Source organism: Xiphophorus couchianus, chromosome 11, assembly GCF_001444195.1.
Source record: "Xiphophorus couchianus chromosome 11, X_couchianus-1.0, whole genome shotgun sequence".
Classification (NCBI taxonomy): Eukaryota; Metazoa; Chordata; class Actinopteri; order Cyprinodontiformes; family Poeciliidae; genus Xiphophorus; species Xiphophorus couchianus.
This window is the reverse complement of record NC_040238.1, coordinates 14,939,084-14,956,480: the sequence shown is the minus strand read 5'-3', so window position 1 is coordinate 14,956,480 and position 17,397 is coordinate 14,939,084. Positions and strand designations below refer to the sequence as shown.

Below are 17,397 nucleotides of genomic sequence, written 5' to 3'. Positions count from 1 at the left end.
TTGGCTGAACCATATAATCACTGTCTCTCTGAATATGTAAATTCTGTGTTGGACAGGAAAGTCATTTTCCAGTGTGGATTACATCCCAGTTATTGAATTTTATGAATTTTAAAATGATAGCTTTCCTGGTGTACTTCAAGTTTTCCAAAGTATCTGCACGGCAATAATGAATTGGGCATATCAGAAACATCAATGCAACTAAAATACAGACAACGGGAGAAAACCTGCCAATGAAAATTGAGAACAGATATATGTACCACTCACATGAAAGACTCAGTTGAGATTTGAACTGAGGATCTTCTAGTAACACTGGTATTCTTTGAAAGATGAATAATCCAGAAGATGTTTTAACTGTATGATCAATTATACATCTATTCCATTTGATTGGTTCCCTGTTTGCAGCTTATCCTTTATTCTGCAGAAGCAGTAAGTGTCACCCACAACCTTTGAGTTATAACTCAGTCCTATGTCATCTCTTGTTTTAACTGAGTCTGTGTTTAACTTGAAGCCTAAAGATTTTGTGCTGCAGCAAACCACAATTTGCTAGAAGCCACATCACTGACACACTTTTAGATATTTTAGTTTTACAGCTGAGACACAATACAATATTTGTCCTTTTGTGTGTGTGTGTGTGTGTGTGTGTGTGTGTGTGTTTGATTATTTGTTTCAAAAGCTCCCAAACTGAGATACACCAAAGAACTTACTGTTTGTTGCCGAGTGTGTCTTTTCTAACATCATGTCTCACCAATCGTCTGTTAGGGATTTTCTTAACAGGTTGTTCTTTGCCCCTGAACTGATGCTAATTGTTCCTACAGGAGTCTACAGTGACTTTATGCTCTTGCTAAAACATACACCCGCTCCCTGAGGGCCTTTGTGCTTTAAATATGTAACATTAACTGTGTTACCAGGGCCATATCCTTTAGGTGCTGTTTTATTTTGTCTTATTTCTACAAGTTAGAGCTGATGACAAGATTATAGACCTGGAACCTTGCATCCACTGTTTTCTACCTATCTAATGTCAGGTGGCACAGCTTTAAGAACGAAACCCAGACTCCTCTTATTAGAGGCATTCTGCAACTCTGACCAGTCACAAGCTGGTTCAGTGTTGTGTAGTGCCTGCAGTGAGGTCCGTTCTGTCAGAAAGTGACCTACCAGTGGGAGATGGCCAGAAAACCTCTAATGGAATGTGTTCAGAAGGCACAGATGTCTGTACTACTTCAGCTGTCATCTTCCGATGAGGAGGAGCAGCATCTCTACTCTGACCTGCCCCCAGGCCTTCAGCTGCTTCATGTAGACATCCTTTTAGATGTTTGTCTGGAGGATTTCTCTATTTTGGTCCCGATCCGAATCTCCTGGCCGTAGCTGATGGTTGGAACAGTGATGGAGCGGTAAATCGAATGCTTTCATTTAGACTGGACATGCAGGGATGTGTGTAACTCTCCATACAGGAAAAAAAAAACACAATATAAACTATTTGCCCAAAACTTACAATGCTGGTTGTGGTTGCTTCTCTGCAGCAAGGCTGGAAACTGAGACACCTATCTTTATAGGAGAATTTGGGAGATTCTAGGGAATTACCTTAATTAGATGGCTGAAAAGGCAGCAGAAAACATGTTGTTTATACTACATTATCATCAGAACGTTTACACTGAAGTGTGGTTGTTCAGATTTGCAGCCATCCAGTCAAAATCAAGCTGTTTAGCCTTTGACATTTAAATATTAAAAATGTGTTGTTGTTTTTCTTATGTTTGGAATATTGATCCAATGTGGAAATAAAATACATGTGCATGTGAAAGACTATGGACAGCTAAAATCATTATAGAAATATCTTAATGCACGTCATAGCCTATTGATTTATTTCACCATTCAAGTCAGTCTCTGCATTTCAGGAGGAAAGCTACTATTTCAGTTTGAATAGTGGGGTTATTTTTACATTCAGAAGCTTGAGTTACATGAAGGATCGTGTGTTTGACCTTTTATGCAATGTAACACAAGTAAACAAATCATTAGTGACCCTGAGGCTGTCCCCAGGAGCAAATCCGATACTATGTGGAAATGCAATAAAGTTCTTCTAAAATCAGGCTCGACTTGATGAGTGTATGATGCTGATCTTCACTCGAAAAACTGTTTTTGGGCTGTAGTTCATATTATGGACCTATTTACATTAATCTCACTTAATTGTTTTTGGTTCGGTGATGACAACTTACTTTTTTGTGCTGAATTAACTTACATGTTACACATGTTTGACTTAAAGGAACTTTTACTTTGACTATACATGAAAGAATAAAGTTCAATGACGCGTTCGTATCCTACGTCATGCGTCATGACGTAAGGAGAGACCCTGTAGCGAACGGGGTTCTGTGGTGGCGCAGGGGTAGAGCACAACCTACACAAGGAGTTCTTAGTCCTAGACGTGGCTGTCGCAGGTTCGATTCCCAGCCTGATGATCTTTGCCGCATGTCTTCTCCCTTCAGACTAGCTTTTGTGGTTTAACAGAGAAATCTGTTAAGCCACGACAGATTTATTGTTTTGGTCAGTTTTTTGACCAATTTTAAGGCACAAGGAGGTCACAAGGATGTACATCTTTGCTGGTCAGCAGCATTCGGGTGTGTTAACACAACGTCAATATGGAAAGACATCAGCAATGAGATTAGACAAGCAACTTATCATCTTAGATCAGTTATCAGGCTGCTATTAAAACAACTGAAAAGCATCATTCTGCTGTAAGAAATAATATCAAGTGGAAAAAAAATTTGGCAACACTTTCTTTGACAGGTTGTGAATAAGACTGTCATGACACCGTCATAAACATGTCACAACACTTGTCATGAACATGAGTAAGTCTTCATGAATATTTATGACTGTTGTCATAAAGTGTCATTCAGTAAATCATGACACTTTTAATACAAAGTTGACATTATTCAAAATGTCTTTGTTATGACAACTTGACACTAACCAAGAAATCATAAATTTGTTATAAAAGTATTACTGGTTAAACTGTAGCTTTAATAACATAAAGCTGCATAATTTTTAAAGTATAATCAGTAATGTGTCATGACAGTCTTATTCACAACCCGTCAAATAAAGTGTTACCAATATTTTCAACTGATTCAGCTTGAAATTTTTCCAACAAATTCAGTGAAAGATGCAACGCTTGGAAAAAAAATTCAGACAAAAGGAAACCTAAGAACTAATTTTCAGAATCATAGGCTTCCCAAAACAGGTGAATTGTGGAAACCGTTTAGCATTATTTGTTGCAAGAGTCTATATTTAAAACCAGGAAGACTTTTTTCAGATTGAGAGTTTTTTTTCTTAAAAGTTGCTGACTTTACAGCATGAGAAGCTTTAATGCTTTATTCATATGGAGTTAGCAATTTTGACAGCAGACACTGTCCCAATTTTTTCTTGTAAACGTGTGAAATTACTCAAGTGATTTTTGAGGGGTGTTTTGGCGGAAAACTCCTCTGTGGCCACATATTGTTTTCTTTATTTACAAAACTTGTTTTGAATGATAATACCAAGAAGATCCCAACTTAAATTTCCAGATGCCAACAATTGGAGTCTTCTGCCACCAGTCCTCGTCATAGTAATTGACATCATATTTTCCTCCATTTTAATCACCTGATAGTGATTTCCAGGAGTTTATGCATTAAACTACTGTCACCCTACTGGCCACTTTGCTGAAACTGCATGATTTAGCAGGAGTTCAGGTGTTTCTAATTGAGCGTTCAGTGAGTGTTTAGCTTTGCTAACTGGCACAGATAATTGACTTTGATCAGATGAGTAGTGTCACATTTTCTGACAAAATCAGAACAATGATGCTGTTGTATCTTCTTCTCTGCTCCTTCTGCTTCAAACTTTAGGAAACTTTTACAGCTTCAACATGGAATAGAAAATCCAAAATGGCAACATCTTCCTGTTCTTTTTACTTTACTATAGCTTTGCATTTTCAACCGTCTGATATAAATTTTTAAATAGTCAAATTAAATACGCAGTCATGTTTATTCTTGCAACGTAATGTAATCTGTGAACAGATGACGTACTGTCTTGCATCTGATAACAGAATCATGGAGATTCACAATTTGTTCTGTCAATCTCCATCCATCCATCCATCCATTAATTTTCTAACACCCTTGTCCCTAGAGGGGTTGGGAAGTGCTGGTGTCTATCACCAGCTAACGTTCCGGGCGAGAGGCGGGGTTCACCCTGGACAGGTCGCCAGTCTGTCGCAGTTCTGTCAATCCAATAAGCGGAAATATTTGTCTTTTGTAGATGCTTATCCACAAAAAAAAGGTACAAATTCATTGTATCAAAATTGCCTTTCATACAGGAAACTGCTGTTGAGAGTATTGCACTTGAAGGACTTTTATGGATCTTTAACAATTTCATTTAACGTCAGAATCATGATGACATTAAAGGATGTTATTTCCGAATTCTACTTTTAATCTGACAAACGAGCATCATAGTAACTATCTGCATATTGTTACACAAGAATATGTGTAAATATGTGCAAATATGCATAGTACTGATCTGGGCCTGTTATATGTGAGTGAAAAACGAAAGAAAGATATTGTGCCAACCATTTGTTTGGCCGCCATTTTCCTCAAACAAGGAAGGAAGGTTAGAGGAAAACCCCATTTTCCTCAAAAAAACTGATCAAAACATATTTTCCAGCGTTGTTTGAAGCCATTGCTAATGCTACAAATGTTGCGCAAGACTGATCTCTGCAAACAACCTTCACTTTTACCCTCAGGACACCGACCCGGACAAGAGAGCATAAACTCACATGTTGTATGTTCGTACAATTGAAATTGAGATGCCCAAAATCCTTTGCAATTCCACTTTCTAAAACATCTGAATGTCGATGAGTGGTTTTTTTCCCCTTTGGTTTTTGTACCCAGTGGTGCTGCCGGCTCTGTTAGAGCCCATCAGCTATGTGCGCCAGCTTGCCTGCTGATCCAGAACTGACTGCTAGCCAATTCTTTTTTCTTTTTTGTTTCCGGTTACCCGAACATCCTGAGTGAGCTTCATCAGCTCACACTAAGAGATACAGATTTCTAGTGTCTGGGACGAAAAGTATGTTAGTTAAATAAGACAATTTAACCGTCTTTCGTTTTTACATGTTGGTGAATGCTCCTTACTGTGGTCTGATACGCTGCTGGTTGAAAGGTAACGTGTGTTAGAAATGTTTGCATTCAGAGCAGTTTAAGAAAAGCAGGCTTTGGGGATTTCTTGGTCCTCTCTCTCTCTCTCTCTCTTTCACCTTAATTTTTCTCTCTTTCCTTCACACACACGCACACACACCCCTGCGTACAGTTGGAGACCCTTAGGCCATGTTCCCTAGTTTAGCTTTGCTCCGAAGGATGAAGCTAAACTATTCGAACCTTTGCTCTCTTAATAGAAGAGAATAGCGGATCTTAACATTCAGCATCGCCTCAGTGCTGCTTTGGAATGAACACCTCAGTGAAAAATGCAGCACAGAAGCACATGTGAAGCACATACACCGTGTTCCAAATTATTATGCTAGTTGGATTTAAGTGTTATAAAGATCAAATTTTTTGTTGTGCTATTAAATTTATAGATGGTATTGTGTGTCAGGGCTCTTTGAATCATTATAATTAATTTCAGAGAGCTGGTTGATTAGTTTGTCTGCTGAGCTCAATTAAAGGAAATCTACTTAAGAAGGATGTTCCACATTATTAAGCAGGCCACAGGTTTCAAGCAATATGGGAAAGAGAAAGAATCTCTGCTGACGAAAATCATCAGATAGTGTAGTGCCGTATGACAAGATATGAAAACATTAGATATTTAACGAAAACTGACGCGTTATTGTACTGCGAAGATATTTGTGGCTGATTCAGAACAAAGATGGGTTTGTGCAGATAAAGGCATAATGAGGGAGGTTTCTGTTAGACAAATTCATCGGATTAAGAGAGCAGCTGTTAAAATGCTCTTACAAAGCAGCAAACAGTTATTTGAAGCTGCTGGAACCTCAAGGTGGAGGATCCTCCAGAGGCTTGCGGTGCATCAACCTACTATTCAGCCACCCCTAACCAGAGCTCACAAGCAGAAACGGCCGCAGTGGGTGGCCACCACGTCCCAACACGACTGTGACGTCAGCAAGGAGGTGGTGGAGTCATTTTTTGGGTAGAAATCATGGGGAGAGAATCATTGGTCGGCCCCTTCAGAGTCCCTGAAGGTGTGAAAATGACCTCAGCAAAATATAAGGACTTTCTGACTGATCACTTTCTTTCATGGTTCAAAAAGAAGAGCCATACATTCAGCAGCAAAACCATCTTCATGCATGACAATGCACCATCTCATGCTGCAAGGAATACCACTGTGTCATTGGTTCTATGGGCATAAAAGGGGAGAAACTCATGCTGTGACCTTTGACCTCAACCCTATTGAGAACCTTTGGAGTTTCCTCAAGCAGAAGATCTGAGGGTGGAATGCAGTTCATATCAAACCAGCAGCTCTGGGAAGATTTTCTGACATCCTGCTAAGAAATTCAAGCAGAAACTTTCCACAAACTCACAAGTTCAATGGATGCAAGAATTGAGCTGTGATATCAAAGAAGGTCCAATGTTAACATGTAACTCAGTCTGTTATGATATTCTTGATTGAAATAGCTTTTGATTTTAGTACATTTAATGCTGCACATTCAAAGAATGACCGTGTGCAGTTCTTTATAATCCATAAAATGTTTAGAAAATCTGCTGTGCATAATAATTTGGAAGAGTGCATTTTGAGTTTTTTTATTTTTGAAATAAATACTGTTCTCATGGGGAGCTTTGTTCAGTAAAAATTGATTTATATTGTAATGGTTCATGACTTAAAAATTATACTGACCATCATTTGCATTGACCATTTAAGAAAATATCACTTGCATAATAATTTGGAACACGGTGTAGATGCTTGAGAAATTTGCCAACTAGTGACCAAACGAAACAAGTTCATTTCCATGAGGCACAAGTTGCTCCTCCCACTGCTCAGGTATTTAATTACATCTATAGGACGAGGATGTTGGTGTTTTTTCATTCTCTTAAAATTCGGTGTGACTTTGGACCCACAACTGTAGGACAGGAATGGTGAACGTATCCCTGTCCTGACAGGAGATTGAAAAATAAAACAGACGGATGGATGAAAAACTCACTGACATCGATTCTGTTGATGCTTTAGTGGGGCGATAATTTGATATGACAAAGAAGTAAGTATCTATTCAGGATTTAATTTAATGTTTAATGGTTTAATGTTAGAACAAGAGAAGTGGCTTTGATATCTGGGGAGGCCAAAGCTCCAACCTCAGTCTAATATACTCCTCTGAATGCTTTTATATCTTCTTTTTTTCATGTTCTTACATTTAGATTTTTCCTTTTATTGGTTGTTTCAAACTCAGAATTGCCAAACTTTTTCTTTTTTTTTGTTAGAAAGATGGGATAAGCTGAGTGAATACAAACTGCATTCTTGAAATGACGACAGATTTATTAAGTGGTAAAAAAAATTCCAAACAGGAATTTAACCCCATGAGAAAGGAAATTATCCGCCTCATCAAATGGTTTACTCTGGTTAACCACATCCCTTTGGAGAGTTGAGGTCAGTCTCAATAAATCACATCAACAGAATCTCTTTGACCACAAACCCTGACTGTGACGAACCCACCTGGTTTCAAGGTGACTGAGGGTTAAGAGCATTTCCCCCAACAAAGCAAGTTTCCTTGTCACTGAAACAGAAGTAGAACTGAGTTAAAGCTTGTTCTCCAATGTTTGGATGTTCTCTAAACATCCCTTTATCAACTAAGGACAAGACATCATCTTTTCTAAATGACTTATTCTTTTAAAGGAAGAAAAAACAACAATGTTGTCAAAAATGAGACTGATGCTTTTGTAGGCAGAAGTAGTCGTAGTGCTTTCAGGAAAATAATGTTATGAACCACTTTGTGAAAGGATCCTCCTGTGTTTGCTTTGCTTTCACTTGGGAGGGAACATGTGCTGCCTCAGATAAATAACCCTCCAGCATTGAGTTCCTTTGCCTCTGACTCTGTGGCATACACAATTACTTCCTATGACAGGCTGACATCGATTTTTATTTTTTTCCTAATAAGAATTCCTCGGAATGAAGGTAAAAAAAAAACGTTCAGACACCATAAATAGTGCACATACAGTATGTGCCACTGCTATAGAATTCCTTTCTTTATTGTTTAGGTGCATTGGGATAAGTGCAAGCAAATACTGAACACTACAACATCCATAGCTAGTTTGAAATGGACACTTACCAACATAGAACTGTTCAGAAAACAGTAAAGCACAGCAAGAAACAAGTATAATTGCATATATTTTAAAAATTTTCTTAAAACAGAATACAATGAAACAAGAACCACCATGGAACCATCACGGGCTACCATCACTACAAGATTGGTCTTCAAGAAACAGTTTGTTTTTTTGTCCTACTGTGCCAGTCTGACCTTTCAAGCATCTAAAAATGAAGCACCCGGTCAGAAATTTGACAATGTTGTCAAACATCCTCATTTTCTATTTTCTCAGAACATGGCAATGATAAAATCTAAAAGGATTTTTGTCCAAAATGTGAATTTTGGACAAAATTTGTCACATATCACCTTTTGAGGCCTGGTGGTCGTTGATATTGTTTGAAACCAAGAGGACATGCAGCAACTTTAATGGAAAGTTTTGTCTGAATGAAGGAGAATCCAGAACCGAACCAACATTATTTCACTTCTGAAACCTGCTGGGTTCACCGTTAAGTTTGGATCAGAACTACTGCTCACAGACAAAAGAGCAAACTGACACACATTTTACATTTAATTTAAACATCTTTGACTCAGTGATAAATTAGAGTTTTCTTTAAGTTAAAGTAAATCGCAATTAAACGATTCCTTTGTTCATATTTTTGTTCATACTCACTATAATTTCATTTTCCCCTTGGTTTGGACTCACCATCTTGCTGAGGAGTTTGGAGGGACTGGCTGCCCCATAATTAAGGCTTTTAAAGGTTCATCCTAGCAATGATCGCACCAGCAGGTAGAACGGAAAAGAAAATAGAGGCTTTTGTTTTCTTTTACAGATGTATATATTTATTCTACTACCACTGCGCTACTGCGTATGGAAAATTACATTTTGAAGGGATTTAGCCATGTAGGAGTGTTTGTCAAGAGGATTATTTTCTTTTCTATAGCTTATTAAGATTGCATTGTTAGGTCTAGCCTGTATGCTAATGGTCCAGGCTGTTGAGAATCGGGAGTGTTTTCATTTAAACCCTGTTGAATTTTTTTTCCCCCCCTTTTGGGGTGTTAAGATGTAAAGAAGTGAAAAAATTTTGCTTTTTGCTTGTTTGAGTTTTCTGGAAAATGACAAAAGAATAAAGTAAAAAAACAAACAAAAAAAAAAACCTCACTGTGAACATTGTAGACATTGTGCTTTACTCCACAGCGGCCTGTCTTAAATTCCACCCGTGTAACATTGCATGTTCCCAACATGCTGACTCCACTGATCAGTCTTACGTTTTTTATCGAGTCATCCAAAACCTTTTGTTCGGCCTGCTTAGTTGAAGATTCATTTTTCACAGAAGAGCTGAAACCTCCACGGGAAAACTACGCAATTCAGGAAAAACAAGCCAAACAAACAAACAAAAAAGAAGAGCTGGAGAAGTCTGCTGCTGTTGGCAAAGAAGGCGCAGTTGGTCAGTTGTGCTGGCCAGAGGGGGGGCTTTGCTCTCTGGCCCAGAGGACTCAGCAGAGTAGACTGCACACAGGCCATTCTTTTGTATTGCTGTTTTATTTAAATGTGCACTTAGATGGAAGCTACCGCACCAAATTGTACACAAAACAAAATCTGGTATTTATCTTTTGCAAATAGTTGCACAGTCAAAATAGATAAAGGCAGCACTGCTATATGGAGCTCTACTGTCAGGCAATCCTCTGCAGCACCGTTTAGAGTAAGGTACGTCAGTAAAAGCACAAGATGACTTTATTTAGTTCAGCTCAGAAGGTGAGGCTGTAAGAGTGCAACACATCTAACTGGAAACTCAGCGGCATCTGGAGATAAGACCTGGGTTAACACTGCAGGAGTGATTGAGACTTATAGGTGTGTTGGAATCTGCAATCACTACAAACCCGGCTGCAAACCGACTTCACCTTAATGAAGCAGACGAGCTGACAAGAACGCATAATGAATGGAAAATGGAGGGGAAAGAAGAGCCGCCAGAGTCGCGGGAGCAGCTACACAACATGCTGTCACATATTTTCTCTTTAATCTCAGCCGTGCACGTTTAGTGATCTGAGAAAGTATTACAGAGGAATGCAGTTACAAAAACTGGGTTGGCCTTAGCACACTGGCAGCACAAACATGCGGAGTCACATTTCTACAGGCCCTCTGTCTCAGTCACAGCAGCCCAAGTAGCAGGGGAACTGTGAGTTTTATCTTCAGGCCACCGGCGTCTCAAAGCAGAAGGACACAGATGCTTGTTCATTCATTCTCTGCTGGAGGTGCTGCCATTTTAAACCTTCATAGTTCGCTTTTTTCCACTCAGAGACTCATTGACATCACGTGCTGCATTTCACCCGTAATTAATCTTTAGTATCTTACAATTAGACGTATTAATGCAAAGCTTCTTCCTTGCTCTTTGCCTGTTGAGGAGCTGAGAGTTTCAAATGGGGACGTAGCTGCACATTCTGTCCTTGTTGCTTCTGAGAATAAATACTTCTGTGTTTTCCTTCCACCTCTTTCTAGCTAGTTGCTAAGCAAAACCTAAAGGAAATGACATATTAGGAAATGCAAATGAGAGCTAGGCTTGGAGGAAATGACACATTAGGGTGCGCCCTCTTTAGGGCGTAGCTCAGATAGAGGCTAACAAAGCAGATCACAAACTGTTCTTGGTTGCCATTTTGTCTTGCTAGCTCTTAAACTTAGGATGTCAGAATGGACCAGCTGTAGTTTGGTAATAATAAATGGAATTCATGAATTCAACTCAGTGACTCTTCTTCAACCTCATACATCAATAACGCAGCATGGAGAACGGATAATTCTTCACATTGCACACAGCAGAACTCTTGCTACAGACCTACATGTAGTTTACTGTGAACTTGTGTTTTGGCAACAGTTACGGTTAGCCTAAAGCTAAACGGGGCGCCTGATGCGTAGACTGCAGGGTCCATCACAGTCAGATCAGCTTTGTAACTTTTCCTTCATGTTTTCCTCTCAGATGCACCAGAATTATTTTATACCATCTGGCTACTTTTACCTTAGCAATATACACATTTTGAATTAATCAGAATTTTTTTATTTCTTCCACTTTTTTCAGGGCTATATATCTTATATGCAGCATACAACAGCCATGGTTGTCTTTGGTTGTTGTAGACAGAAAGCTGAGACCTTTCTGTCTGGAGAACAAGGGAAGACTTCTCATAGGGAAGGGACTCAAATCATTTTAGTGCACTCTATTGGATTATAAAGATACTGCTTTACTGACAATTGGAAAATGCTCCAAGAGGAGGGCTGTTTGGGCTCACGCAGAGCCACAAGGATGGCTCTGTCTATTTCATAGTAAACAAACCAAACAAAGAGGAAAAACACCAAATTCAATTCTTAGCTTGTAAAGCCTCCCTTATTGACTTCTTATGTGGCGAGTAGGAGCCTGCAAATAGAGCCAACAATACCTGACCTTTAAGATTAGATGTTCTGCAATGACTTCCCCTGTGCTTACAAAAGAAAGAGAAAAAAAAAATCATTTTTCCTGTTTTCCTTTCAGTCTTGATATTAATATATTTCCCCAGGAACCTCTGCTTCTTTAAAAAAAATATGCGACATATTGATTTGTGTTTACAAAATAACTGCTCAAATTTAACATAAGGTCAACATAAAGAGAGCTGCATAATTATTGCATTGATTAGTTTTGGAAGGTTAACTCTGGTCCAGATTTGTGGAAGCACTGAATTATACAAAAAAAGGGAACAAGAGCCGAGTTTTAGAACTTACTGCTATTACAGTTAAATGTGCCATGTTTACTGAAAACAGAAATTGATAAATATGTAAAAAAAAAAATTTAATTAAATAAGCTTTTCCGTTTATATAAAGGGCCTGCCGGAAAGCACACACCCAAAAACAAAGTGAAAGCAAATGAAAAACCTTTGATTTAAATCTTTCGTCCCAAAGCATAAACACACATGGCCTTGTCAGAGACACACACAAAAAAATCCCATCCAGCTCCGAATCATTTCATGCTCGTCTAATGAGCAGCGCAGCAAAGCTACAGTACACTATGAAGAAAATCAATCATGTAGAACATCATGGCATGCCAAAGGATTGTCAGATTTGTCAGCTAATTTCATGCTAATTGAGTCCCCAACCTTGGTGTTATTTTTATCCATGTTGCGCCTCTGATCTTGTGGGACTGTGGGCTCTCTGTTCACGTGTCTTTAATTACATTGAAAACATCAATCACTCCTTTCCCTTCTCTTGTCAGTACCTGCCAAGATAACGAATATATCGAAGGACGTCACAGTGAACGAGGGCAGCAGCGTCAATCTGATGTGCCAGGCGGTGGGACGACCTGAGGCCAGCGTCACCTGGAAGCATCAGTCACCGAGAGGTAGGGAAGACTTCTTCTTTTGTTTTAGTGTTTTACTAAGACCCATTTCTGCCCCGACGCTTGTCAGAAAAGTTTTATTCGATAAAGCATCTTGTAGCCCACGACCTGAATTTCTTCACTTACAGGCAACTGAATACTTTTGATCGTAATGCGTATTTCAGTGTGGAAGAGGGGCAACAAAATACAAATTCGAAAACTTGTAAAATGCTCCTCATCAAAGTCTTAAGATGGGAGAATAATTTAAAGGCATTCACATTCATTAAGGTTGAATCATAACCAGATTGTAAGTAGCTATTAAACGTGTAAGAACAAGAAACAGCAGCAAGTGACAAAAAAAAAGACGAGAAAAATTCTTTAAAAAAAAAGAAAAGAAAACCTCACCAAGCTGTTCACTAGCTGATGGACGGGTTATGCTTATTAGCCTTAACAAGTCCAAATCTGCACATAAATGAGGTTTTTTTATGTCATTTTCAGTCAGGCATTCACACTGTCATGATCCCAAGATGGCGAAGGCAAAACGTCGTTCTGTATTGCAGAAAAGTGTGGCAGAACATGAGCTGGACTTGCAAGGCCGATCATAACGATCTGTCACTGCAGAGTTTGGAAACATGGACATAGGGAATGTGGAAGAAAGTTTTATCTTGTGAGGGGAACTGATTTCAAGTAGACGCATGACGAGGACATCCCACTGGAGACGTCTCGTTTCATCAGTCACAGAGGCTCAGCCAAGGATCTGGGGATCTTCTTTCTTCAATGGAACAGAAAAGCTTCAGGTGCATCACCAAACCATGGCTGGCCATGTGAAGATGTAGCACTGGGCTGGTGTCCCTCTAGTCTGAGGATCCCTCGTCGCTATGGCGAGGACTACAGCAGTACTCAAACCTGTCTGACAAAGCACTTCATTCAGGAGAATAGACACGTTGCACGATCCGCGCAAGATCCGACGCCCCTTACTCATCGACAACGTCTAGCACTGGTTTCATTTGTCAACACAACACGCTAAGTCTTAAATGTACACGTAAGGAACTACGTGTACTAAGCGCTGGTTGCTTAGTAAGGAACTAAGCAACCAGCGCTTTGTTCAGACGACCACTTGCTACTAATCGCAAAATAAGCATCAAGCCGGAAAACATAACCGCAAGTTCTGTTCTCTGTGCGTAAAATGTTTGCATGTTTTTGGCAGTGAGTCCTGACACATTAATGGAGGTGTTGTCAATCAGTTGCTATGGCAACGGGTCTACATTAAGAGTAGCCGACACAGAGATCGAGAAAAAAGGGAGCAAGTGATTTCGAGTAATTCTTCAACAATTTCTGTACATTGTTTTTTTTTGTTTTGTTTTTTTGGGGGGGGTTTCAATTTGCCAAATTAATACCTACAGTACATGTCCAAGTTTCGCTTTGTTAACGGAACTATTTTAACTCGGGAGCGCGCTATGGATGTCGAGTAAAAGTAAAATTGTCTTTTTGCCTCCATTGTGCCCATAAAAAAACCCCGGACAAATTAGAATTTGTAGAACATAAAAGAATAAACAATCACAGGAAGGGTCATAAAATTCTTAAAACCCTTGAAATCTGTATCTTTATTTTAACAATCAAGTTGTTCTCTGCCTTACAGTTCTAATCACTTTGAAATACAAGGCAGACAGTAGACATTTCTGTCCGTTCCGTCCAGAAATCCTGAGTGCATTTTCACCCCAGAGAAGCAGTTTCCTTCGAGTGCAGTCAGCTTTACTGCGCTAAAAATACTGACAAGATTTAAGCGGAGGACAGAAAGTTTTCTGGGATTGTACAGCCTGGAGATGAACATTTGAAAGGTCATGTTGGCGAAAACAGCAGGATTAACAACGTGATGGCTGCTCTGTGAAAAAGAAAAAAAAAAAAATCCTGGTCTCTGAATGTTTCACCCTCTATCATGCGCACACAAGCACACACAACCTTGTACTTCCATCAGTCAGAGGAGCTTGTATTCAGTTTCTTTTTAGTAACCACATTTATGCCTAACCCAGAGGTTTCCCTAATTACAATTAGAGTAAAGCCACTTGATTTGGTTGTTAACAGGCAAAGATATTTTTGAAGGAACTTATCTTCGCAGTTTAATGTAACTTCTCATATTTGTCTGCTTTGGTATTTACACACATACCGTGACAAACCCTCCTGAAACTCAGAGATCTCCGAACGTGACTACTTGCAAACTTCTTCTTGTTTGCGGATGCACCATTTGTCAGACAAAGTTTAATTTATGTCTTCAGCAGCATAAGACATAAATGACGTGAACCCAAAGGGAAAGCGGAGTATTCCTGTGATCAGAGCCTTAGTTTCCAACAGGTTGCCAACAGACAAGGAATTAGAATGAATGGGGCTGAGGAATCTAAATTTAAACCGAGCACCAAAAGCCCTGCAGCTGTCTTTCCTTTCTACTTCATAGAGGTAAAAAGCCCAGGGAGGAAAATCCTCATTCCACATCATGCTTGGGTTATGACAGACCACCAGAGAAGAAATTTCAGCTTCTAGAAGGAATTAACAGCATTGCTGAGAGCAGATGAGGGATGAGTTTAGGTTTTAGAAATAATGAGTAAAGTTGTGTTTTCTGATGGGTAATAATTCATCAGGGGCCTCGTGCATAAAGCGTGCGTGCGCACAAAAGATTGTGCGGCGCCATATTTTACGCACAAGAATAAAAATTAACATTGCGTCAAAGTTTGCGTAAATATACGCACACTTTATTGCTGGTGTGAAAATGTGCGGCAGCCATGCAAACTTTTTCTGTGGACAATAACAAACTACAAAGCGTCAAAACTCACCTAAATACACTGAAATCTGACAACATTCGTTGTTATCCAGACCAAGAAGCATCAAACCCGATGATTTTTATGATTTTAATATTTTATTGTTTAAACGGAAATGATGAAACTGAACCGCATTCATCCTCAGACAATAACCTAACAAGCACACAAAATAAAGAAAATAAAATTAAAGTATGTGAAAACCTCACTCCAATGTAAATAGTACTTTTCCTCAGTTTTTGTCTCATAAAGATGTAATGCGTTGGTCTGTGTGCCGGAGTGCATGAAATGCAGCTATGGGGTCATTTCATTCTCACTAAAAGAAGAAAACAGCAGATTAACTCAAGCCTGCTGATTAAAAATAATCAACAGGTTTGATTATTGATCAAGGTGTGTATACATACAATATCATGTATAAAAGCAGCCGCCAATTGTGGAGCTTTGGCTCTGATGGAGAACGTCGCCAATGGAAGGATTCAGAGGGAGCGATTGATCAGAGATCATATTGATCTGCTGGGAAATGCTGATGATGGTTTATTAGTGTTTAGATTAGACTGATCATCCTGGAGCTCTGAGCAAAAGAGCCGTGCGGTACCAGTACCGGTCCAGCTGCAGTCATCCTTCAGTTGAGTCGCCCGCTTTGTGAATGGACATAAAACATTCTAGTATTTAGAATAAACGTCCGCATTCCCCATTCAAAGGAATCTCTGACACGCTGTCTGTCTTTAAATCCCGGCTGAACGCGCTGCTGTTCTAACAGGCATTTGCAGGAACTCTTTATTTATTTGTTTTTTTATTTGGATTTTTTTTTTTATGTATTTCTATTTTTGTGAGATGACATTATGTGTCCTCAAAGCACCTTTTAAATAAAATATATAAGTATTGTTATTATAAATACTTATACTGCGTCAAACAAGGACGTTGCCATGGTTACTGCTTCACGTGGTGGCAGACTTCCGGATATTTAAACTAATTTACATGTATTTATGAGTGGCGACAGGGCGGACCAGCAGCTGCGCTCTATTTCCCGCAAATTAGGATTTATAAAGGAAAGGCCACGCTCACGGCTTTACGCATCCGATTTTTTTTGTGCGCCGCAGTTTTATAAATTTTTCCGTACGCCAAGTTTTAGTGTGAAAACTGCGCACGCTTTTTATGCATGAGGCCCCAGATCATGACATTTAGATTTATTTGTGGTGTTATTTGTTTACATTGAAGACAGCTGCTCTGGATGTGGTGAACAAAATTCTATGCAAAGCATTATGGCTTATAGGGAGAAGGCAGACTTTGATACAGTGGGATGCATGGGTCCATATTTTTAAAAGATATTATTATTATACTATTTTAGGTTCAATGCCCTCTATGCAAAGTCTGGAACCCAGTGATACATAATGGAGGAACTTTGACTGGCCTTGATGTCAACACTTGATATATAGTTTTTGTACTTGTAGCTAAACAGAGCGGTGGGAACATTGTGATGCAGAATAGTGAAAGAAATGTTGGTTAATCCTTAATAAAAGGGTCACAGGGGAAAAAAACGGAATATGATCTGTGTATTAATGAGTTTAATATGTTTATGTAAATTGTGTGTGTGTGTGGGCGTGTATGTACTACATTTAGCAGAGCTAGCACAACTTTTATCAATGCAGGTCATTTGTGAAAAGTGAGGACATTTTCTTGGTCCTCACTTTGTTCAGGTCTTCTGTCGTCTCCTAGCTAAGCTTAGAGGTATGGTGTTAACTAAGTTTTGGTTAAGGCTAGAGTTAAGGAATAAAGTAGTGATGGTTATCTGATTGAAAGTGAAAAACACAATGGCTCTTACAGCAACAACAATGAAGAAGACGGCAATTAATTTTGTTCAAAAAAATCTCAAATGTAAGACAAGAAATAGTATTTTCTCTTTTTTTATTATGTCCTGTGTGACAGTGAATTGAATCCCATCAGATTTACTTTCACATCACTGGAGCTTTACAGCTTTCACGATGATGTATATCTATATAAACCTTTATTA

At 39.0% G+C, this 17,397-nt stretch overlaps 1 protein-coding gene across 2 annotated transcripts in view; it reads left to right on the top strand.

Annotated features, from left to right (window-relative positions):
- The window catches only part of opcml (opioid binding protein/cell adhesion molecule-like), a 276,216-nt gene that overhangs the window by 209,904 nt on the left and 48,915 nt on the right, over positions 1–17,397 (top strand). For both annotated transcript variants that reach the window (XM_028031720.1, XM_028031719.1), the window contains one exon: positions 12,478–12,603. In XM_028031720.1, coding sequence (XP_027887521.1) covers positions 12,478–12,603 — 126 coding nt within the window. The remainder of the gene's footprint in view (positions 1–12,477; positions 12,604–17,397) is intronic.